This window comes from Mytilus galloprovincialis, chromosome 9 (assembly GCF_965363235.1).
Source record: "Mytilus galloprovincialis chromosome 9, xbMytGall1.hap1.1, whole genome shotgun sequence".
Lineage (NCBI taxonomy): Eukaryota > Metazoa > Mollusca > Bivalvia > Mytilida > Mytilidae > Mytilus > Mytilus galloprovincialis.
This window is the reverse complement of record NC_134846.1, coordinates 65,568,206-65,593,480: the sequence shown is the minus strand read 5'-3', so window position 1 is coordinate 65,593,480 and position 25,275 is coordinate 65,568,206. Positions and strand designations below refer to the sequence as shown.

The following is a 25,275-nucleotide window of genomic DNA, read 5'->3' as shown; positions in this document are numbered from 1 at the left end:
TCTAATTACTAGATGATTATTTCAAAATATTGAATACTGAAAAATGAATACATTGCCATTTGATACACATCATAACCTATTCTGATAACATAAACAATAATATTGTCTATAATAGAACTTTACTACAATCAATCATAAAATAGTAGAACTTTATACATATAACGACAATGACATGAAATACCATGCTGAGATCACTTATTCTATCATAAGTATGTAATGTTGCATAAATATGGAATACAGCGATTAAAACTCACTTAACATTTAAACAACAACAACTAAATACAAACTTAAAAAGATTTGAGCAGCTTCATAGAAAAACTATGAGTGGTTTTAAAGTTTTACCTGAATGCATTGTTTTCAAAGAAAAGTCAAACACAGAATTCATTAATACTAAAAAATACTCTTTTTAGTAGACTTTCTTAAAAAAAAAACTTGAAAATCAGCACTTTTTAAGAAAATAAAAAATCTGCACTTATTAGAAAATATACATAGTCAATCATCTACAGCATCATATAAATAGCAGCTGTACAGAGAGTCCAAACATTTTATGTTATTCATTTAAATGGCTATATAAAAAGAGATAAACTTTTTTAGCACTATTTTGCAAATATGAGTTTATTGCATAATATCTATAAAAAGTTACAACATAACTCACTACATTAATAACACTTCAAACTGGAATTATTGGAAAATGCACAACAATGAAAAAATATGGTTTAACTTGTTACAAATCAATCATTCATTGGCAAATTGTCAAAGCATTTTGAAATGCAACAAGCAAAAGTTTTAAATACAAAAATATCACTGTTTTTAAATAATCCAAGAATTTTACTCAAAATAGCATTGGACTAAACCAACATCAATGAAACGGGAAAGTCCATTTCATATGTTAGGGTCTTTACTGTTCAGATTCTTCTTCCTCTTCCTCAATCTCAGCATAGCATTCTTCTGCTAAAGCAAAGTATTTATTGGCCAGTCTCCCCTTCATTGAAGCCATGGCTGCCTCAGCTGCTTCATTATATAAATCACCTGTAAAAAAAGAAAGATGCATGAAATTTTATACTTTTAAATATTGATACAAAATGCTTTTGTATTACATCCAATGCAAAGAATTGGCAATATCCCTCAACTATAATAAAACGTCTCCTTTAATAGTATGGTAGTGCAACTTAAGTTTCAAACACATCAATCATGGATTTGACTATCACAGTTTTTAATTAACAGTGGAGCATCTAAGTTAATGGATAGAAGAAACATTCAAAGCAATATAATAATACCCATTCTTCTAAGGTATACTACTCATTATTGCTTTTTTGCAAAATTTTCCTTTAGTCTTACTGACTGATAATTTCTTTTCTCAGCACAATAGAGTGACATGAAAAATTATTGCTCAAAAAGGGCGCACACTGACACAGTCTGCAAGGATACTAAAATTATTTGTATTGTGCAAATATCTCTGTGACTTACCAGCAGTACTAGGGTCTTTCTTTAGACCATGACCTCCATATCTGTACAGCTCTGCCTGTTTAGCTTGAATCTGATACAGAGGATCATTAATGGTACTATCATACTCTCCACCTTCATCATGGTTATCAGTTTTCACTGCCAAGTCATAATAATGGATGGCATCCTCCCAAGAAATGCTCCTGCAATTAAATGAAATAATAATAATATCTAACTATTTAATCTTTAATCTTGGAAATTGTTCCATTTAAACTGGTTATAACCATATAGGGTAATAGTTGCCATCATTATATCCATTGGGAAATTTAACAATGCAATATTGTAATTGAGTTATCTCCCTTAGTCCATATTATAGGAAGGCCAAATAGATGCATTCATGCACCATGCACTGCTACTATGTTCAACTATTTAAGTTTTAATTAAACGTGTTTCTCTGGAAGTATGGTAAAACACATTCACTGCATTGAGTGAATATCTCACTCCATTGAGTGAATATCTCACTCCATTGAGTGAATATCTCACTCCATTGAGTGAATATCTTGGTATAGATAATTGATAAATTGTTTGGAGAGGATCAAAAGAATGTTCTCCTCACTGCACCTACAAAGCTCACCCTCTTGAGATACAGGATTCATTGTTTATATATATTAAACTTCAGCCTTTGAAAGACCCTTTAGAGTTTACCATTAGTCCCTAGAGGTTCTAATCTTATTCAAAACATTTCGTTCAAGTCTTAACCAAGTTAGTTTTTGCAAGGAACTCATTATCCAGAGTATTGAGAAAAGTATCTTATTGTAAATTACTTAAGTATATTTCCATCAAATGAAATTGCTTTTTCAAAAATAATTCTTAATCAGAGGCACTTGTCTCTGTAAAAATCTCTAATATACCTCAATATAAAATAATTCAAACGTTTGAGAGATTACATTCAATTGCAAACTTTTGTTATATTTTGATTCCTCGTTTTCTATACTACTGAAAATTATCTACAAAAAAATTTAATAAACTTATTTCTGATTCATAGCAGGCAATCCAAGAAGGTCAATAGTAAGTATTTTGTTGTCTTACAACGAAATTTCAATGTTGAAATAGTAAATATTCAAATTATCAGTTTAACATTACAATAGTGCATGTGCATAAAGAGTCAAAATGCTCATTCTCAAATAGGCCTACTGGTATATTACCTGCTGGCATTTAGTCCTTCTCCAGTTTCAAAGGCTTTAGCCATGTATAACATAGCTCCTCTATCTCCAGCTTCAGCAGCCTGTATCATGTACTGTAGGCCTTGTTCTTTATTCTCTTCTGTTTGCTAAATATAGAGATAATAATATAAATTAATTTCACTATTATATCATAAAACACATTATTTTTACTTGAATTTATGTTGGTCTTTTCATTTCTTTCACAAGGAAGGTGTCTGTCTTTTAATGACAAAAGAATAGCAATGAAAAGCTTTTCGTGTAAAGGTAAAATGAAAGTCAGAAACTTGTATCAAATATAATTATGTACATGTAGTTAATGGATTAATAACTTAACTTATAACAGACCTTATAGTTTGAATGTTTTTACAGTAAATTGTAAATGAATAATGCATTATGTAAAATATAATATGGATCCAATAAAACTATTTACTGTACCTCAACAGTACAATTGGCAAGTACATCTCTTTCCAAATCCAGATACAGTTTAGCCATTGTAAGAATAGCCTCTAATTCCCCAAGTTCAGCAGCATGTTCTTCATGAAAGATGGCCGACTCCCAATCTATATTTTCTCCAGTCAAATCTTCACCTATAACAAATCTTCCTACTTCATGGTACTTAGCCATCTCATGATGAACCTAAAAATAAAATGGAAGACAACTTAATTATAATTGACAAAAAATTTCAAAATCTCATTTAATGGAAGATTTCAGAAATTTTGGCAATGTTTTAATAACTTGAAAATTTGTGCTGCAGTTAGATATTGAAAAAACAAGAATGTGTCCATAGTACATGAATGCGACACTCACACTTTCATTTTCTATGTTCAGTGGATTGTGAAATTCAGGTTAAAATTTTGGCATTAAAATTAGAAAGATCATATCATAGGACACATATATGTACTAAGTTTCAAATTAACTGGACTCAATAAAAAATTAACATGACCAAAATCTTAACCTGAAGTGGGACAGATAGATGAATGGATGCACAGACCAGAAAACATAATGCCCCTGGTTGGAGCCTAATAAAAACTTACATTAAAATTTTAACAACACTTTTTTTATACAACATTTCCTGAAATGGTTATGGTTGGGCTGTTAACTCGTAGACACATACCCCATTTGATTTTCCATTCTCAATTTGATAAAGTATCTCACATTTTTGTCAGTTGTACATCATTCACCTAAAAATGCATGCAAAAATTACTGAATCTACAGTAACTTAATCTTAGTTTCAATGCATATAGCATCTCCTTTATATTATGTTACCTCATTTTATGGGTAACTTCTACCTTCTGAGATTTAACAATATTTTGTAGAGTATGTACCTTTCCAAGGATAGAATCACCAATTCTAAGATTGTTTAATTTTCTAAGATCTTTCTCTAAAGCTACACATGATGGTCTCGCTCTCTGTGCTGCCATTCTTTGGAAGATAAATCTCTCTTCCTACAATTATAAATACAAAATAGTCCATAAATGGATAAGCTATGAAAAGAAAAATTGGCACAAAAATTCAAAGCAGAATCCAAATTTCCTCTTCTAAAAATAAAATATGACTTCAAAAGTGAGACAAATGTTTCAAATTTAAAAAAAAAACATAAATAAAAGAGTTAAATTTAAACTAGCAAATATAAAGCTTCTAAAATGTGAACAAGCAGAACAAACTATTTCCCTCTCAGTATGGTAGCATTTTAAAAATAGCAACTTAATCTCCAGATCCAAACTTTATCTGTTAAAGGTATAAATCTAAGTAGTTTTAGACTTAGTTTGTAAATAATTTATCAAGCATCTTTTCATGCTTCATGTTGTGATTTCAGCTTGAAAAAAGGTACCGGTATAGCAAAATAGTTAAATCATCAACTGTAATAAATTCACATCATTCCAGCAGTTCCAGCAGTACAGTTACCAAATTACACAACTGATGTTCTGAATGCATTGGCGTAGACCTTTCAAATTCTTAAATCCCTGTTCCTGTAAAACTTATCACAATTAAAAACAGTTGGGTATTTAATCTGTAACATTTATGGACATTAAAAGTGTAAAATTTTTGTACTATTCAAAACATTTTTCAAGAGACAATTCTTACAAGAAAATCATAAAAATTATTATTTCACAGGTTACTGGACATAATAGTAATTTACATTCTACAACAAAGGTCTATGCCCAATTACTACAACCAACAATTCAGTCATGCACCTTACCATCCAACAAACCAACCTAAAGAATGAATTATATAAGTCATACTTATTTTTTTTGGTAAGCATTTAATTATTTTGATTCTAATATGACAATTTCAGGAACTTGGTCAACCGTGAAAGCCCTATACACACAAGACTGTTTTTGGCTGTTCTTGTTTACCCACTTTTGTTTTATTCAATAATAATTTTTTTGAAACTCAGATTTTTTCCATCTATTTGTTTTACATTCTGAGGCTTGAAAATGCCCTGTGTTAACATTTGAAGTCAGTAACATATGACGTCACCTAGTTCAGTTGCCAAAGACCATGATATCATTTTGTTGAATTTTCTTTTTACACTGAAATAATAGCTTAAATGGACTGATTTGTTTATTTTGCAGTATGACAGAGACAACCATATTGTATTTGAAGCTTGGCCTCCATAAAAGGTGGGTTTTAATTCCCCACTTGTGTTAACCTGGTTGTATGAATAAGGTAATATGGTAATGCAGAACAGCCAATTTTGTATTTTAAAATGCATTTGTGATAAAAATAAATGAATGTAGGACAGAAAGTCACAGGACAAAAAGTCACAGACAAAAAGTCACGGACAAAAAGTCACAGGACAAAAAGTCACAATTAATTTTTTCTGATTATTTTCTTTGAAGAAAAACCGCTTATTTCTACAAAAATATTTTTGTATTTTTCTTGAACTATTGTATATAAACCAACTTTGTAAACAAAATTTATCAAAAAAATATCAAAGATGATCAAATAATTGTAAAAAAAACAAAATGTCAAAGTGGCTTGGCACTTAAATGGCTTCATAGTGCCAAGAAATATGTCTTTTGCATGATTAAATTAAATAAATCTTAATTTTTTAAGTATAATGACACATTTCCCGTTTTCCTAAACTTTAATATCAAAATATGTATTACAGTAAAAAGTAAATATTTCAAGATATTTCTCTTACATATTCAAATAATTGTCAACAAATTATTTGTGACTTATTGTCCTGTGACTTTTTGTCCTACCAAATTTGTGACTTTATTTCCTGTGACTTTTTGTCCTGTGACTTTCTGTCCGTTTACCAAATAAATATACTGTTATTATATTGGTCGACAATATATAGGTAGTCATATTAGAATAATCCTAACATATATAGAGATATAATTATATGTTAGATTTTAGCATTAAGATTGGCTGTTAAATGGTACAGGAACACTTTCAACCAACATTTATAAGGTAACACAAAACCAGACAAATCTAATACCCAGTATATCTAGCTATCTGTAACAGGACACTTTATACATGTTATGCAATTATTTAAAGATTTTTAGGATAAAAATATTATGTTAAATATACATTTACTACAACTTTTTTTTCAAGGAAGGGAAAGATTAAGTTTCACTTTTTCAGTTTGACATATGAGTAGGTTTTTTTTTTATAATGTACGGAAATGTACTAATGAAAGGATCAACAAATCTTCATTACTCCCACATATGACAAAATAGTTCACTAATACTTCCTAATTAAAAAAAAAACAGACGAGCATGATCTTTATAGCTAATAATTCGGTGCAAAAGTTTAATTTTGAAATGTTCAAAAATGTAAAACACAATGATGTACAATGTATTTGATTTTTTTGTAAAAAGTTGCCATTATATACATATTTTTAGAGAGAATCAAATAGGGTCTTTAATTTTACCATTTTTATCACAATTTAATCTTGGAATTTATTTTTGTAGTAAAATAACTTTATGGGATATTAAAACAGTTGACAATAATACCTTTGACATTTTGTACCTAAATCTAAGTTAATGAATGCTTAAACAAGGGCTGTTTTAGATTTTCCAACTCTATCAGTAAGTGCACTGATTTTCAGGACCAAAAGCAAATTAGTAAGAAAACAGTGGTGAGAGAAAATCAATAAACCTGTAAAATGTGAAAATGAAGTTACCAAAACTAAAACATATCAATCTATGTTGGTTTGTGCAATACATGTATGAAAATATCTTTATCTAAAAAATACTAAACCATCATTTTTAAAATAGATTTATACATAAAGATATGATGTGAATAATGCAAGCAGTCAGGAAATCCAGAGAAATTCTTTTAGTGTAGTTATTGTTTGAAAAGGCAAAAGACTTCACCTGAACTTTGATACAATATTGGGCATTTGTACCTAATAAAATCAAATAAACTATGATGATCTTTGTCAATGCCAAATATAAAATACAAAATCACAGCAATTACCAATATCTAGTGCAAAATTGTTACCCATTTCAGTTTAAAACTTTAATTCAAGCATCTAAATTTGCATATTTCAAAAATTCAAAGAAAATTTAACAAATGCCTTTCATTGTCAAAGTTCAGTTGTACTAAAAGGTGATACAGATGCAAATAGTTCTTCGTTCTCCATTACCTTTTGTTTGTGTAAATCCTGTTGCTTAGATACTGAATTCTCCTTTAAAACATCCAGATATATATTGGTAAGACCCAGATATATGTTTTTAGCAACCTTGAAGTCAAAACAAATGTTCTAAGTACATGTGCACTAGTGTGTAGAGCTGCGTCAGATAGATATTGACCATATGCAAATACATGTATAAATTGTATAGATGTACATATGAAATAAAAGAAGAATTTGGGTCTGTTTTGTAGATTTCATATACAACTTACCAACTTAATTTTAAACAGTCAGACTTTCCAAAGAGCAGAAATAGGCTAACTGATGTATTAATATCCATTTGCATAAGGTCAACTTCAATCGGATGCAGCTCATATAAAGATTGCAGCTGGGAGTTACTTCATGATCAAACGATAAATAGTAGTAGTATATGATTTTCTCCCTGATACAATCTTTGTGGTGCTGTTTGTTCTGACTATAATAATCCAGCTGTAACTTGTAGCAGTACGCAAACAAAAGTTTATCCAAAAAATCATGAAAATTTTCAGGAAAGTAGAATATAGAAATATCGAAACTTAATAGGACAACAATAAGGTTAAAAGCAAAAAACAAAAAAAGGAAATGTCTGTAATTCAAAAATTAAAAAAAAAAGAACAAATTGAGTGTATTTAAAAATTGAATAGCTTACATCAGCTGTTATGGACGACTGACTATCCGATTCACTCATGCATCTAAATCTAACATTGCCAGGATTGGAATTGTTCACTGGACTATCTATTGACATTGGGTCATCATCAAATCCTGGACTAGGACTATCAACAGCAGAATCACTGATGTGAGACGATGACGATCGCTGTCTCAGGAACTCTGTGATGTCCACACTCATGTCCCCTGGTGACCTTGACAATGAATGACAATGCTCCTCTGTTCCTCTAACTCTTGTCATCATGAAGGATTTTCTCTACAAAATCATAAGAAAATTAATCATAAATTCATATACATGTATATTAAATACTGGACTTTATTTAGTTTATGAGTAAATCACCTGAGTTCACAAAACGACAAAATTCCTTCAAAATAACCTTAACAAATATATTAAAGTTTAATTATATTAGTATAATCAGTGTTTTGAATGTTGTTATTAAGAAAAAAAATTCAAGGCTGTCCATTTATGATGGTTTTTATGCATGACAAAATATTTCTTACTATAAAAAAAAAACCCAAACATGGCCCCCTTTCAAATTGAATGGTCAGTCCCTAATAATATTAAATAACAAGAATGTGTCCAAAGTACACGGATGCCCCACTCGCACTATTATTTTCCATGTTCAATGGACCATGAAATTGGATAAAAAATATAATTAGGCATTAAAATTAGAAAGATGATATCATAGAGAACATGTGTACTAAGTTTCAAGTTGATTGGACTTCAACTTCATCAAAAACTACCTTGACCAAAAACTTTAACCTGAAACATGCACTGTCATTTTCTATGTTCAGTGGACCATGAAATTGGGGTCAAAAGTTTAATTTGGCTTTAAAATTAGAAAGATCATATCATAAGGAACATGTGTACTAAGTTTCAAGTTGATTGGACTTCAACTTCATTAAATACTACTTTGACCAAACCGTTAACCTGAAGCTGCACAGCTGACAGACAAACGGACGAACAGATAAATGGATGAACGAACAAATGAATGAACAGACCGAAAAACTTAATGCCCCTTAGTGAGGCAGAAAATCATCAATTATTTCAAAAATAATTTACAATATTTAGACAAACAAGTGATGACCAGTTAGCAGTTTCAGTGGATGCAAGGATTTGTAAAAGCATATGACAGCATGTAAGGTATCATTACAAAAAATAAAAGTAAAAAAATAAAACATTATAAATGAAGGTTTTGCTAGGTAACGACTAGAAGCCCTTTTCTGTTCATAGTGTTCTTGTTCTTTTATAAACACTGTTGATGCTTTAGCCATTGTAAATATTTTTTTCTGTGTATTTTCCCCATAATGTAAGGAGGTTTGATGCATTTTAAAACCTGATTTAACCTATCCTTTTTTTACTTCAGAATGCCTGTACGGAGTCAAGAATATAATGATTGCACTTCTGACAGTTTTTGATTCATAGGTGCAAGTGCTCTTTGAAATGCCTTTAGTCTTTATATAGTTTGTGCTTTTATCATGTTCTGTTTTGCTGTCACGCTTATTGCAACCCATTATTATGACCAGGTTATGGTGTAAAAAATCATGCAATGATGATTCCATTACAATAGAGAGATTGTAACATCATATTGATGAAAACTTAAAGAAGATATCTGACAAGAACCATGTGAAAGAACTTAAGTAAAACTCTGTAAAAAATTCAAATTGCAAACAAAAATTTGACAGGTACTACAATAATGTTTTAACTATGTGTTTGCCAAAAACAATAAAAATATCTTTTAAATGGAGAAAGGACTTAAATATTTAGCAAGGCACACTTTGGCAATCACAGCATGTGTTATAAATCCTGCTGTTGTTCTGTAACAAATATGTAGGAGATCTATAAATCTTTTCCTATTGAAAAAATCCTCCAAGATCAGAGGTTAGAGGAAACATTGACAGATTTGTATATACAGCTGTAAAACGTACAGAAAATAAGCATCATTATGAAGCACATAAGCTTATATAAAATTTAATAAAACTGTTGGCATAAAAGCACCAAAATCCCTTCGTCATAGCGTATCAGCTAGTTCAGGATTGCTGGAAATGCATAGCAAATGAATATTTGTTACTCATACACATTGTTGGTAATAAAAGTGGCTAATTTCCTATCACGAAAAATGTAGGAAAATATACAAGAAATTGTAAATCAAGTTTAACATAAACAAGATAGCTACAGTATCAACAATATAGCAAAAATACAAAGATGACACAAACAGAAAGAAACTTAAACAAATATGATATCCATGTATCCCAACAACAAGTGGGGTTCCCTGTTTGAGTAAGCCATGTCTGCCACATTTAACTATGCAACAAGCTGCTCATTAACTTACCCGAGCAATATACTTGAAAAGCATAAGAAAATTATGTACATAGTAGATTTTCAAGAGAAGAAAAAACACTAATTATTGTGGAAAAATCAAGTTTTGAGAACTATGACATCATGAGGTGAAAAAAAGGTTAAATTACAACTTTTATGCAAACATTTCAAATTATATTGCTTAAAAGATAAAAGAACTAAGTTTCAATGTCAACTGCATTGCACATATTTTATCTATTCAATGTACAAAGGAAATAACTAGATAAAACACTCTTTTTTTCTTCTTAATAAATCAACTGATAAATATCTTAGAGAACTGAAGGCTTCAGAACAAATGATTTATTATTTTCATTGCAATTAGACTTTCATTAGGGTATTACTCTAAAAATATTTGATGAGCACTAATTTTTCGATAGTGACAAAGATATCCTCTGATATAGGTTTCAAAAAAATCTGGCAAGAATTGTACATATGAGAGCACTACAACATTTTTCTATATAATAATCAATATATCAAAGGGACGTTACTCTTCTAAAAATAATTGACTGTTGCTGATTTTTAATTTGTCCAAGGCATTTTAATGATATAAACCTGTTATAAAAAATTTATAAAAATCAGGTAAGAACTGTACACATCTTTATGAGAGTGCTGTACATAAACTAAATAATTTTAAAATTTTAAAGTGATTTCTGTAATTTAGTTCTTTTTTTATTTTGATATTACCAATATTTCTCCTATTAGTTCAACAGAAAAAAAGGACATTAAAAAAAAATGTATGCATCTTTCGGAGGCAGATTGTTAGAATAAATGAACGGTGACCCCATATTTTTATTTTATATTTCTATTAGGTATAAGATCAAGTTTAATCATAGAAAAAAATTGCAAAATCCTATATTAGAAAAAAAAGTTGATTTAGACCCGCAAGCCCCCTTAACAGTATTTTTATGTCCCTTGCTAGACATTTGCAGGGACAAAAAATTATAAAAGATGTTGTATTTCTATCATCTTGTGCAACTTAAATACACAGGGAAACAATTTGTTAGTTATTTTTGATGGGTCAGTCCATAGGCATTTTGGTGAAAAATTATGATTATGATTATCAACTTTTACTGTTACTTGCATACTCATTTAATGGTATAAAAGCACTTAGCCCAAATAACTTCTTCATATTGTAATATTTAAGTTTAAACAATATCTTATTTTTCAAAAGTGTACAAATTACAATTATACAATAAAATTGCATGGATTCCTAACAAGAAGAACTGATATAAATCAGTCTGCCTTAAGTTTTCATTTTTTATTTCAGGTTTTTAATCAAATGGAATTGTCTTTGAGAACACATACCATGTGCCTTGTAAAACTGAAATACTTACAAACTATCAAGAAAGAGATGAGCAACAATGAGAAAGGCAAGACAAAGAGAATTGAACTCAAACTTAAATGTATGTGAAATGTTCTTGAGTACACTACATCAAAGCAGATTATAATCATTTCTGTGTGTTAGTCATGTTAGTTTTTGTTTTGATATTTTTATATAGACATCATCAGTCTGGGACTATGTAATAGTAATGCTATTAACCTGTTTTCTAAGAAAATCTTGATGATTCTGTAATTCTATTGGTGACAAATCAAACTCAGTCAGGCTCAAGCTGTGGCAGATCTCATTACAGACATGTGAATGGAAAAATAGAGCAATGCCTTTAGCTCCCAAGTTACCCTCGTTATACTCTGTACCATCAATAGTATGAATCTGGGGGTCAGTATATAGGTCACCAACTCCCTGGATATCAACAACAATAAGCTGGTGGTCAGATCTTTCAAATGTAAAATGACTCAAGGCCTGCAACAGATTGTTAGATCACGTTATCAAATGCTGCTTTGAATCATACAAATCAATGACATTGGTTTTGTTTTTACTTTTTATATTTAATATACATTAATATATGTAATATAAAGTTTATATTAGACTTATGATAAATCAATAAAGAACATATGTAATGATTTTGCAACATATGCTCTGGGTATAAACACTTGTTATGAAAATACATATGATATTAAAAATACTTTTAAAACTGTCAAAAATTCTCTGATTTTTTCTTCTTTTCAGTTATTAGTTAGATATAAGATGATGTGGTATGGGTGCCAATGGAACTCTCCATTCAAGTCACAATTTGTAAAAGTAAATTATTATAGGTCAAAGTACAGTCTTCAACACAGAGCCTTGGCTCACACATGTCTTGAATGTTTTTCATTATATTGACCTGGGACATAAATATTCTAATATTCAGGAATTTCTTTATTCATAAGAAGTTGCTGAGAAAATCATTAACAAGGTAATACTTTATGTAAGGTAATACTTTATAATCACCTGAGGAGTATATCGTAATGAATCTTCTACAAATCCTGAGTTGGAATTATACTTGACATAATTGCCTTCAATATAATGTTCCAGGTGGTATAGTGGTGATCCTTTCCTATTCTTGAACTCCAAGATGTACATTTGCATCATATCAACCTGTAATAGTGAAACAGTTGTTTTATGTCACATGTTCATAAACTCCTGACTGTAACCAGTATCAAAGTTGAAATCTTTATCAATTTTTAAATCTAAAGTTTTTTTTTGAAAACTAGATCAACAAATGAAATGAAATAAAAAGATTTTTTGCTGTGCTGAAGATTCAAAAATAAAAATTTGGATAAAATTTATCTCAGAGCATAACAAAAACAACACTTGATTTACAATGCTGACTTCCTTAAGTATTTCAGGTTAGTTAGTAACATGCTTACTTACTAGGAAAGGTATTAAACATTAGTTTGTGTCCCAAACTCTAATTTGCAAAAACAAAACGGTGGAAAAAATTAAAAAATTTGTTCATGGATGGAATCACTGGTTTGGTCTTTGTTTTATTTCGCTAACCTTTTTAGGTGGATTATGTCTATTATATTCCTCTGCCCAGATTTTAGCATCCATCTGTAGCTTAACATCTTGGAAATACACATCTCTATCAACCTCCTCTATGTAACGTTTGGATACATAATTCAAGGCATGGTTCCAGTCTTGTGAATGGGCTGAAGAAAACTTTGACAACTTCTTCCTGCAGACAGAAAAGATTTCTTAAGGTTTAATAAAATAATCAAATATAATTAGCAGAAAAAGTTTATCATAATAATTTCATAACATAAAAGAAATTGGTACAAGTAATTGTATTAGATGTTAAGAGCCACATTTCCTCTCTTTGCTATTTAAGTATTAGTCTGACATTTAGGACTCTTTGTAGTCTTTTTTTCATATGAAGTTGTTTGGGCTACGCAGTCAAGAATTTTATAAAAACCTTTGCATGATATGGTTATAACTCTCTGATCACAATTTGTCATGCTGGGTATAACAAGATATCCTAAGCCTTATTTTGAATCATCCTTCCATGGTACTATTTTATGCATGTAAATAGTTGACTATAGTTTCTCATTGTTGAAGTCTGTTTATAGTTGCCTATATTTGCTAACATCCACTTCATTTGAACTTTGCTGGATAATTATCTCATTGGCAATCATACCATATCTCCTTGTTATTATATGCATCCTATGTTTGTTTATATTGTCTTGTATGGTATTGTCATTATTTGTATTGATTAAAATAGGTCCATTTGTAAATACTTTAAATAAAATTTGACACCAGTTTCCAGGAGGAAGGTTCGTGGGGTTGGAACTTCCTTTTTTTTTTGTTGATCAATGCTTTTGAATGTTGACATAAAGTTTGAACCCCCCCCTTTTATAAATGGTTGGATCCGCCTCTTCTGTTTATGTAATGTTTGGTGAATTATAAACCAGGTTAGAGACCTATTTCATTTTCTTCAGAAAATAGAAAAGTATGGACCTGTATTCCGACACAAGCTGCTCCTAAAATAAACAAGTAATGAGTCACCTATAAAATAATTCAGTCAATTGAAATACCAATTTTTAATCTTGTTCAGTCTCTAAAAAAAAGTACACTTAAAGCTTTATTAGAAATGACTAAGTAACAAGATGTTACATCTATGTACTGCGTAGTATGGATAATACATCACATTATATAACAACCCAAGAATAACAAGCATGCATCAGAACTTTCAATTATATTACCTTATTACATGACTGAGCTGACGAAGACATGCACATCAGCACAATCGTTTTGTACTAAGTTTCTAGTTGATGTGACCACATTATTGAAAACTATCTTATACATAAAATTTTAACCGGATACAGGACCAAACTAAAGAATGCATAGACCTGATTAGACCTCAAAACATATTGTTACTATGGGACATAAAAGAGTTTTTAATCTGGATGTAGCCCTAGTCTTGAATTTTGCTTTGTTGATAACATGTGTCTCTTGAAATAATTACATAATCACTTATGATCAGAATACCACTCAAACTATTTTAATTTATTTAAATAGAAAGGACAAATTGTCAACCAATTTCTTGGCCCCATCTTCTGAGTTCATATGTTGTCTCTTCCTGTCATTTTATATATATACATTGTATGAGTGTGTTTAACACATTTTCTAACTAAAAATAAACCTGACACAGAAAATTTTAACTCTATTATAGAAAGCTCCTTATAGGGTTTAAATTAAATCATAAACAATATAAATATGTTAAAACATAATCTTCTTAAACTTAGTTCATTTAAAACATTCATTGATTCATAGCTTTGTAAAAATATGACAAAATCTATTTCACATTCAATGTATGTATAATTATCACAACATTTTACTTCATTGAGGTTCAATTTGTAAAGGATTCATTTCGAAGGTTATTGATTGTTCAATTTCAACAGATTTATATTAAACATGCAATTGGTAAGCAAGTAAAATTTCAAATAAAACCTAGCTACCTTCTATTGTCATTTAAGTTTTCAATGCTCTACAACTTTATACTTTATTTGTTCTTTAAATTTTTCTAATCAAGCCCCGCTAATGAGCCTTTTGTAGACGAAATGCATGTCTGGCGTACAAAATTATACGTCTGATTTCTTTGAGGAGTTTTTTCACAGCATCAAATATAAAATAATTTTCCTGCATATTCATTAGGGAAGAAAAAACAATCTATGAGACATTTACACTGTCCTTGAACTATTGTCAATCAATAAAGCAACCAGCCAAGTTATGAGCAGAAAAAAAGGATGAGACTAAGAATTAACCAAACTTAATGAAGATTTAACCATCACAAAAGCAGACAATTCTTTATCAATAATACTAAGTTTAAATAATCACATTTAAAATGAAAACCATCATGCAGTCTTCAATGTGACATTCAAAAGGGTAAAGGATTTTTTATGCTGAAGTAATTCTAATATTACACGTTCTAATAATCTCATTCATATATCAAAATAACATTAGTCGGTGAACTTTCTTAACGAATAATGCAAAAAGCAATCATATCTCACTTTTCATTAGTGAATGTCTATTGAAGATGTGCCTGCTATGTAAAATTATATAAGTTTCTGCATGTAAACAAATACATTACTGGAGATGTGCCTGCTGGGGAAAATTCTGGTTATATGTAAATATCTGCAGGTAAACAAATACATTACTGCAGATGTGCCTGCTAGGGAAAATTATGTAAATATCTTCAGGTAAACAAACACATTATCCTAGGCTTACTCGGTTTCTGACCTCAGTAAACATGCTGATCAACATGTTTACCATCACAGGTATATTGACATGTGTATATATCAATAAATGTATTAACCAACATGACCTATATCAATGTATATATATATGACCTATGTCTCTGATAAGAGAAAGACTATATATCTGTTATACAAATAATCTGAATAAATTTATTCTCCGTAAAAAAAAACTATTGCTAAAAAAACTGAGGTCCTTCATTTTGGAGACTATAAATGTCATACTGTCAATATCTAGTCTTTTTAAATCCAAGGGATGCAGAAATTTTCTTTAAGACACCACCAAATCATCCTTAAACTCAAAAGGTGTTTTTTTTTTATATAAAACTGAAACGATTATTATCAATATGCACATGGCAGACTATTTTTAAGTAGTTTAACCAAGACTTTAACTGTACTGTTTTCTTCCTTGTTTGAGACACACCTTCTAGTAGCGACTAACAACCATGCCAAGTTTCATAACCCACCTCCAAGGAAATTAAAAGTTAAGAGAGCCAAAAAAAATAGATATCTTCCAGTAAATACATATGAACAGGGGTGACTAAGTTAAAGCTATTTTTTAACCATGACTTTCACTGAACAGTTTCTTCCTTGTATGGGACGCACCTTCTCATACTTGTAGTGTTTAATAATCATGTCAAGCTTAGTTACACAACTCAAATGTCTTTGAAAGTTTGAGCAGGAATAATTGTCATGGACATATGCACATACAAGCTGATTATAAGCTGTGTGCCCAATTATCAGCAGAGCCTTAACAGTATCCTTGCCCAAGTACCTATCCTGAATTTATATGTCTCTCTTTATTAACATCCCTGATTTCTACAATGATTTTTCAAGGCCATTATATTTTACATCACACTCGATTGTAGCATGTTCTCTCTGCAGTACAGGCTCTTTACACACAATAAAAAAAATAACTGATTCAGTGGAGGATCCAAGGGAAAGGAAAAGGGGGTGGGGGTCTGAGGGTTGGAACTGCCCCTTTTTTTGGATGATAAATGCATTTCAATGGGAACATTTGGTTTGATCCCCCCTTTTGCCTGGTTTGGGAACCACCCTACTATAAATGACTGGATCTGCCCCTGATATTGCCTTTATAGACTGATCAATTTTAAAAAATATTTAACAACTGTCAAATCCAATTGCTTTCCATGATTAGATGTAGTGTTACAGAGAAATCAATTTTCAATCTAGTTTTACATAGCTAATAGGAAATTCATATCAAGCTGATGATCGATTATAACTAAAATAGACATAAGGTAGTGTAACTGGGTAATGATTTCATTATCAGTTTAATTCAATAAATAAATCTCATTAGTTCTCATTAAATATCTCTGATTGTACTTGATAAATAAGACAATGTTGTGATGTCTTATATTGTTTATTAAGTGGCCTTGAATTGTAACTGACTTCTTTAATACTGACAACAATGCATGTCTATCAGTTAATCAATTCAGGATAAAAATAGATTGCTATAGTATAGATGTTGACTAATATTTCAGGTCAATGGAAAGAAGTTAGCAGTCATCAATACCATCTATGGAAAAAGGATGACATCTGGTGACAAAGTCTGAGTTTCGATGTTTACATTACGCATAATATAAACACAGAATATGTATTTCTTACTTTCAAATAGTTTCTTTAAACAGTGCACTAATGCATATATTTTTTATTAATAGATATAAGAAGATGTGGTATAAGTGCCAATGAGACAACTCTCCATAATACATGTATCTAGATTTGTCCCATCAAACACCTTGTTAGGTTATTGTTTTTAAAGATCCTTATGAAAATTTACTGAAACTTTTTTTGCATAATGATTTCAGAATAGATTTTTCAAAATTGGTGTGCAATATATTGCTTTAAGAAATGTTCTATTTGTAGTAGCCAACCACACCTGCCTACACAGATGATAAGGCAACAGTTATAACTCTGAAGTATGGTATCATAAGCATGAGGCTCACATTATAGCAGTTATATTGAGATCATCACCTTAAACTTGTTGCACTCTTTTTATAGAAATAGCAGTCTCGTCTGCTGGTTGATATGGATAATTTGAAGTTTAGTATGGCGTTCATTATCATTGAACAAGTATATATATTTTTTTAGGGGCCAGCTGAAGGACGCCTCCAGGTGAGGGAATTTCTCGCTGCATGAAGACCTATTGGCGACCTTCTGCTGTTGTCTTGTTCTATGATCGGGTTGTTGTCTCTTTGACACATTCCCCATTTCCATTCTCAATTTTATGGATAATAATCTTGAAATAGACCATTTGGTGGCAATTTACTGCAATATAGCTGTTTTGCACTTCGGCAATGCAAAACAAACATTAATCAATCAACCAAAAAAATCATATTTATTCATTTATGTCTCTATGGTTTCTTCAAAAATACAGATTTGAAATAGTTCATGATAAAAGCAATTCCTAGCAAAGGGAACCAATCACCTAGGAAAAATTCCAAATTTGCCAATAAAAACACCTTGATTTCTAATTACATATGCATATTATTTACATCAACTTTAACCAACATTTTATAAGTTCTCAAATCAATAATATATTGAAGGTGATACAGGATCAATCATTCTAGATTCCCTAGAGCTAACAAGCAATGGACAAAGTTGTTTATACCTGAATTATAAAGACTGATTGCCTGTCACTTCAATTTAACTAATGTGACTTTATCATGCAATATAAGAATTGGCTTCACAGAATCTAAGATTGAATGGATAAAGAGAGATGTGGGATAAACAACAATGAGGGAGCAATCTTACAACACAACAAAACATATATAAAACAAGAGTCTTTAAAACTGTCAACTAGTGTAAATTTACAGAATTTATTTGAAATTTCTCTTTTTTTAGAGTCAAACTTGTCAACAAGGTATTAGCTTTTAGTTTTTTGTTCAATCTTGTCTTTATTTAATAATTTTGATCTTTCTCAGAGATAAAATTTATTCAAGGGTTACTTTGCAATTTTTTTCTTCATTGCAAAACTAGTAAATTAAACGACAAAAAATCCTACTTATAGTAAACAGATTTAGAAACGTTAATTTCTTTAGCAGTGGATATATGCCCATAAATTTATACAATATTATCAAACTGCAAACTTGGTTTGTCAAATGTCATGTTATAACTCCAAATCAACAAACATCATGCGTTGCTTCTGTATTAACATTGAGCTTAGATTTTCAGTTTTCACTCCTCCAGGTTATACAGGTATATAATAAGATTGCAATGATCCATCTGTAAGTATACACTATTATGCTTTGCAATTAACAAATCTAGCTTGCACACAGACAGAATTTATATTTTGCATAAGAACATATGCACTGAGAGAAAGAAAAGAGATAATTGTCACTTTCTGTGATGTATCTATGCCAACAAGTTTTACAGGTAAATCTATTATGCTGATAGTGAACATGACCTGATTGTAGGTCATATAGATATAAAAAAAAAAATATTTCAATATTTTAAGGAAATGGAAAATACCTGCATATGCCTAATTTCTTTTATGTGCTTATATATTTTTTAACCTTTATCACCAGTTTTCACTGTCTTATTTTATGCCAACCTAGCAAAATTGTAACTTTATAAATAGAAACCTAACTCAATTTTATTCAAAAGTCCTAATCAGAAAAATGGACAGTAAGTATATAAATTTACATATAACTGCATTTTAAAAGATAACAATAGGTAGTTCAAACACTGCATAAAGGTAAATAACCTGTGGACTTGTTTATCATGTTTGTTCATTAAACTTCAGCCAACCTGAACCCTATTATAGTACTAAGTCACCACCATTAAAACAACATGTTTACTTATCAGTAAGTAAGTACATGAAGAAGAACAAGTACTCTACATGCTGATCTATGTGTTAATATGTTTGACCTGTTCATTTGACTATTTAATCTTGAATATATTACCACGCTGTACATTTACCATGTACATCTACCTGTAGGAAATGATTGATGGATGTTTTTATAGAGTTCACAAAAAAATGTGCTTACGACAGCATGTCTATAAAAATAAAAATTTACATCTTTAAGGTGAACAAATAAAGTTGTTTTAAATCATATTTAATCTCTGTACAGCTCATATATCAAACAAGGTTTGTCTAAAAAAAAATACTCATATATATCTTTCAATCCATAAACAAAAAGAATTTTCCCGAAAAATGAACCTGATCACACAAACATGAAATCTAGTCCTAATGGGCCAAAAATTGATATGGACTAAAAAATTGATATGTTACTATAACCGCCAACCTGAAATAAATTGGATACATTGAGCCATACATTTATTGCAGTCAATCCATATACCAAATATTGTTGACTTCTGATGAATAATTTTAAAGAATTCAAAGAAACAGACCTCATCCTGAAACTTTATCTAACCTGAAAACTTGAGCATGAAAATGATCAGATAATAATAATTGCAAGTTGTGAATGCTGCAATTGCCAGAAAAGTAAAACTTTCTCAACTACTACTTTCAAAGCAGGAAAGACACAGACTGGAATGCAGGGTTTACTGGTTTAGTTTTTAAAAGATGTCATTTTCAAGATAGAGTCATTTAATATGTTATTTGTAAGATTTATTTCTTGATGCACAAAAACTTTTTCAAAATTCATGAAAATCACATCAAGAAAAATGTTTTTTCAATTGGCAGATTTCTCAAATCTTCAACTTGAACTCTGACATATACCCGAGATCATAAACTAGATCAAATATGACCAGTGCTATTTGAATTTATTGTAATTTTGAATTGGACAAAATTACAACAACATTTTTACAGTCTTAAAAACAAAAACTCTTATGGGGGAATATGTATCTTGGTCTCATGGGTTTTGTGTTATCAAAGATGCATTGTGAAGTCACAATTTCCATTAAAAAAGCATAGTACGAATGTATGACGTATGCAAAACATATGATCTGTCCATATTGCAATGTCTCAGAATAGAAACTTACGTTCTGTAGCACTGTCTCATTGCTCCTCTTGTAAATGCCTATAACATAAAATTAAAATAATATTCTAAGCTTCTGGATTTCAAAATTTAAAAGTACCTGTATCTAATTCAAAAGCATTATATAGAAACCCTATTCAAAATTAAACTATTTTATTTACCTGAAAAATGTCTTAAAGTGGTTTCAATATAAATGAATCCCAAATATTTACCTTTGTTTGCATTTTGACTTGGACTTCATCAGTACTCCATATTTTCTTGTGAGGATTATATCTATGTCTAATACACATTTCTGTTTGAATTTGTTCAATGCGGAATTTCGACCATGGATCATTTTCATACTGACCTCTTGCCCCACGAATTGCTTTTAACCAATTGATTTTTGCCCTACTAGCATTCAAGTTCTTGTTAATATCAAGTGTAATTCTTGGTGCAGTTAAAAGCGCTCTTGATAATCGTCTTTGACGAAGTGTCATGAAAGCCTTTGGCTTTTCTTCATTCTCACTTTCAGATTCCCTTTCATCAGATGCGTCACCTCCTCGACCATAATCATCATCATCAAACAATGATATAGGGAAAAGCATAATCTCCCCATCACTACTGGCGGACGATGAAACAGACATTTTTACAAATGAAAAATTAATTTAAAGAGACTAAAATTCCTATCGTTTGGAATACCATCCAGCAATTGGTTCTTTCTTGTATTCTGTTTCATAATTAACTGCAACCCATTTTGCTGAAAATAAAAATCAAGTTGTAGAGTGACTTGTCTTGCCTGAATTGATTAACATGTACATGTAATTGTGATATAATTTTATATTAATTATCCATTTAAAAAATATGGACTTTAAGACAATCGAAGGACAAGGAAAGCTTAGAATACATTGTAGATCTGTTATATTACATCACAGAATACAAATATTCAAACAAATATGTCATAATAGAAATCATTTCTTACATTTTCTGTTACAAATAATAAATTTGCTTTAATTATCATAAAAATTGTAAGCATTCTGTTGCTCATGTTGCTTACCAACTTTGCATAATGATGAGGGGAGGGTCCTGATTCAGAAATTCTGGGCTTAAAACATGAATCCAGAGGTCCAAAATTTAAAGAAATTTAAATCCTGACATCCCAAATTTGAAAAAAGAATTCCTAGATCCTGAAAAGATCAATCCTGAGCTAAAAAAATTCAGAACCTGGAGTCCTGATAAAGGTCCGACATCCTCCCCTCCCTCTTCAATGATGTACAAAAGTAGTTCCAAGACCAACTAAGCACCATATACTCTTTTTTTTATGTATTACCCAATAAAACACAACATCCATGACTGCATGTGCTCTCGAAGATAAACTTTATTGAAGGATTACGACAGTATGATATAAAATCCTTGCTATGACTATGCATAGAAATGTTTAAAACATTAACAAATGAAAACAAAATGTATCCTACTTCATTTGAATAACATAAAATAAATAACTCCTTTTAATTTGAACTTAATTACAAAGGAAAACTGTGCGGTCCAGCTATATTTTGTAGACGAAACACACGTCTGGCATACTAAATTATAATCCTGGTACCTTTGATAACTATTATTGAATGAGCATAATGAGATGACATTGAACAGCAATATCAGTCATGTCACTGAACAAAAGAATGATTACACATCATGTACATGTACACACAATAATAAATTTAAAAACCCAAATTGCACGTACTAAATTAAAATGTAGCAAAAATAGCAAAGGAAATCTTACTGTTTTCTTAGACTAAACAATTTGTTTACTCCTGATTTGACATATATGCATTATGCATGTCTTTCAATGTAGCTTTACTTATATAAATATAAACAAAAAGCTCATAGTAGATGTCAATAAATATAGTTTTCACTCAAAAAAGTAAAATCAACAGAAACGGCACCATGCGTCCATAAAAAGTCATCTTTTTAAAATGAGTCATCAAAATATGTTACAGGCATCCATTTCTTAAACAAGAGGCTGTCACAACGACAGCAAACCGGATTTATTAACATTGATTTGTCTCCTGTCAATATCACAAGAACCATAACTGATGAACAGTGAAAGTGAAAATCTTCAATATTAAATTTGACCTGCATTTTATCATCAGTATCAACATATTAGAGCTTAGATTGAATGATTCATGAGTAAATGCAACAACATGAATGGAAACGCCATTTTTCAATCTTTCAAGAACCATAACTCCTGAACGGTAAATGTCAAAATCGTCATTCTTGAACTTGATCTCCATTTTGTCATCAGTAACAACATATTAAAATTTGAGAAGCTTTGATTGAACAGTTCATGCGTAAATGCACGGACACGACTGGAAACGCCATTTTTCAATCTTTCAAGAACCAGAACTCCTGAACAGTAAATGTCAAAATCGTCATTCTTGAACTTGATCTCCATTTTGTCATCAGTAACAACATATTAAAATTTGAGAAGCTTTGATTGAACAGTTCATGCGTAAATGCACGGACACGACTGGAAACGCCATTTTTCAATCTTTCAAGAACCATAACTCCTGAACGGTAAAAGTCAAAATCGTCATTCTTGAACTTGACCTCCATTTTTTCATCAGTAACAACATATTAAAATTTGGGAAGCTTTGGTTGAACAGTCCATGCGTAAATGCATGGACACGACTGGAAACACCATTTTTCAATCTTTCAAGAACCATAACTCCTTAACGGTAAAAGTCAAAATCGTCATTCTTGAACTTGACCTTCATTTTGTTGTCAGTAACAACATATTAAAATTTTAAAAGCTTTGAATGCACGGTTCATGAGAAAATGTACGGACAACATTTGGTGCCGCCCGGCAGCCCGCCATCCATCCCCAAATCAATAACCGACATTTTTGTCACAAAAATCCGGTTAAAAATGAGTAGAAAGCATTGACTATTATCAAATTGTTTTAAATATTTAAAGAAATAAAACAAAACATCAATTATTCAATTATTACCCATGTGAATTTAAGCATGGATGCAATTTTGATACTTCTCATTACAGAATCATGGATCGTTTGGATGTTCAATTGTTTGTTCCAATTTTTCTATGATTCTGTATGGATTAAAAGTTAAATTGGTAGAACTTTGTAGTAAATATGGATACACCTACAAAAGAAACTTTTATCTGGATCATAAATAAACATAGGTGAAAAATACTGTCAAAATAGGTACAATTTGTGTACCTTACCGAACAATGACAGTACACCTTTGTCACATATATATGACATAATTCATTTATACATATTGGTATAAGGGTTTATTCTTATTTTTCTAAATGTCCTCCTAGTATGAACCATAGAAGTGGTACATGTGTATACAAATGAAGGTTCATAGAAAACCCTAAAAGGCTAAAATGATATTAATTCATGGAATTAACCCCACCATTTCCAAATAGGAATTTCTATTAAAAGAAGTTTCATCACACTAAATATAGGGAAGTAATGGATAAGTAATACATGAGCTGTGGAAAGTTGTCACGCATGCATGGAACTGTTAATGTGAAAAGAAATATATGAACTGATAAAGCATGGCCTACCATCATCAGGACCGACATAAAACAATGCCTTTATTCCTTTACAACGTGGGTATACAATTGACAGCAACAATCCAAATACACTGAAGTAATGTTTGTATTTCCCAAGTTTCAGTTCTATTTACAGTTTTGTTGTAACCAATAAAAAACAGCCGAGTAAAGCATGTGGTTTCTGTCCTCCAAGTTGTTTACGTACTTTCGGTATATTCGGTTTACGTGCAACAAAGGTCAATGTCGATCAGACTCGAAACATCCCGAATGTTGAAAGTGTCTAATCATGATTAATGACTGTGATCTGTGATTAACAAGAGGCCAACGTGTATGAACAGAAGTAATGTTCAGCTTTCGTGTACTACGTTTTATCAGAGACATATACACGGCCGACACTCGGCTACCAAGAGATTGGTCGGTTAATCTATATTGAGTATGCGGCTCTATCGGCGGTTGGTCTGTTAATCGGGTTGGCTAAAGTCTGTTAATGAGGTGTTATCGAGAAAATCATTGAAAGTTCAGCATGTTTCATAGTATAACTTTCTAAATATATTTTCATCATAAAAAGTGTTCATGTCTAACAAAAAAATTCAATGTACTGAATTCAGTGGTGTAATTATTATTTTTCTAGCTTCGATGTACGATCTATAAAATGAAAAGGCGGGTTACTCATCAATAAATTTATACACATTTTACACACATAAAATGTACACAAAATGACACATTGGTTAAATTTACTTGCATTCAATATTTTGAACATTGAAAAAAGAAAGGCATTATGTTTGTTAACCATATTGATATCATTGTGTGAAAAAT

General features: G+C 30.6%; 1 protein-coding gene across 3 annotated transcripts; it reads right to left on the bottom strand.

Moving 5' to 3' along the window:
• Positions 1-584: 584 nt before the first annotated feature.
• On the bottom strand, positions 585-24,684 carry LOC143045665 (eukaryotic elongation factor 2 kinase-like). Of its 3 annotated transcripts, none has more exons than XM_076218334.1 (13): positions 24,472-24,684; positions 21,120-21,643; positions 20,912-20,949; positions 13,194-13,371; positions 12,645-12,791; positions 11,856-12,116; positions 7,940-8,212; positions 7,267-7,362; positions 3,992-4,111; positions 3,102-3,302; positions 2,649-2,773; positions 1,468-1,646; positions 585-1,029 (listed from the first exon to the last, which is right to left on the bottom strand). In XM_076218334.1, exons 2-13 carry the CDS (start codon positions 21,528-21,530, stop codon positions 899-901), a joined length of 2,160 nt encoding a protein of 719 aa, XP_076074449.1. In that variant the 5' UTR covers positions 21,531-21,643; positions 24,472-24,684; the 3' UTR covers positions 585-898. The 3 variants fall into 3 exon arrangements, with proteins under 3 accessions (XP_076074449.1, XP_076074450.1, XP_076074451.1); XM_076218335.1 differs by having other exon boundaries at positions 7,267-7,308; XM_076218336.1 differs by lacking the exon at positions 7,267-7,362.
• Between the last annotated feature and the right edge of the window lie 591 nt (positions 24,685-25,275).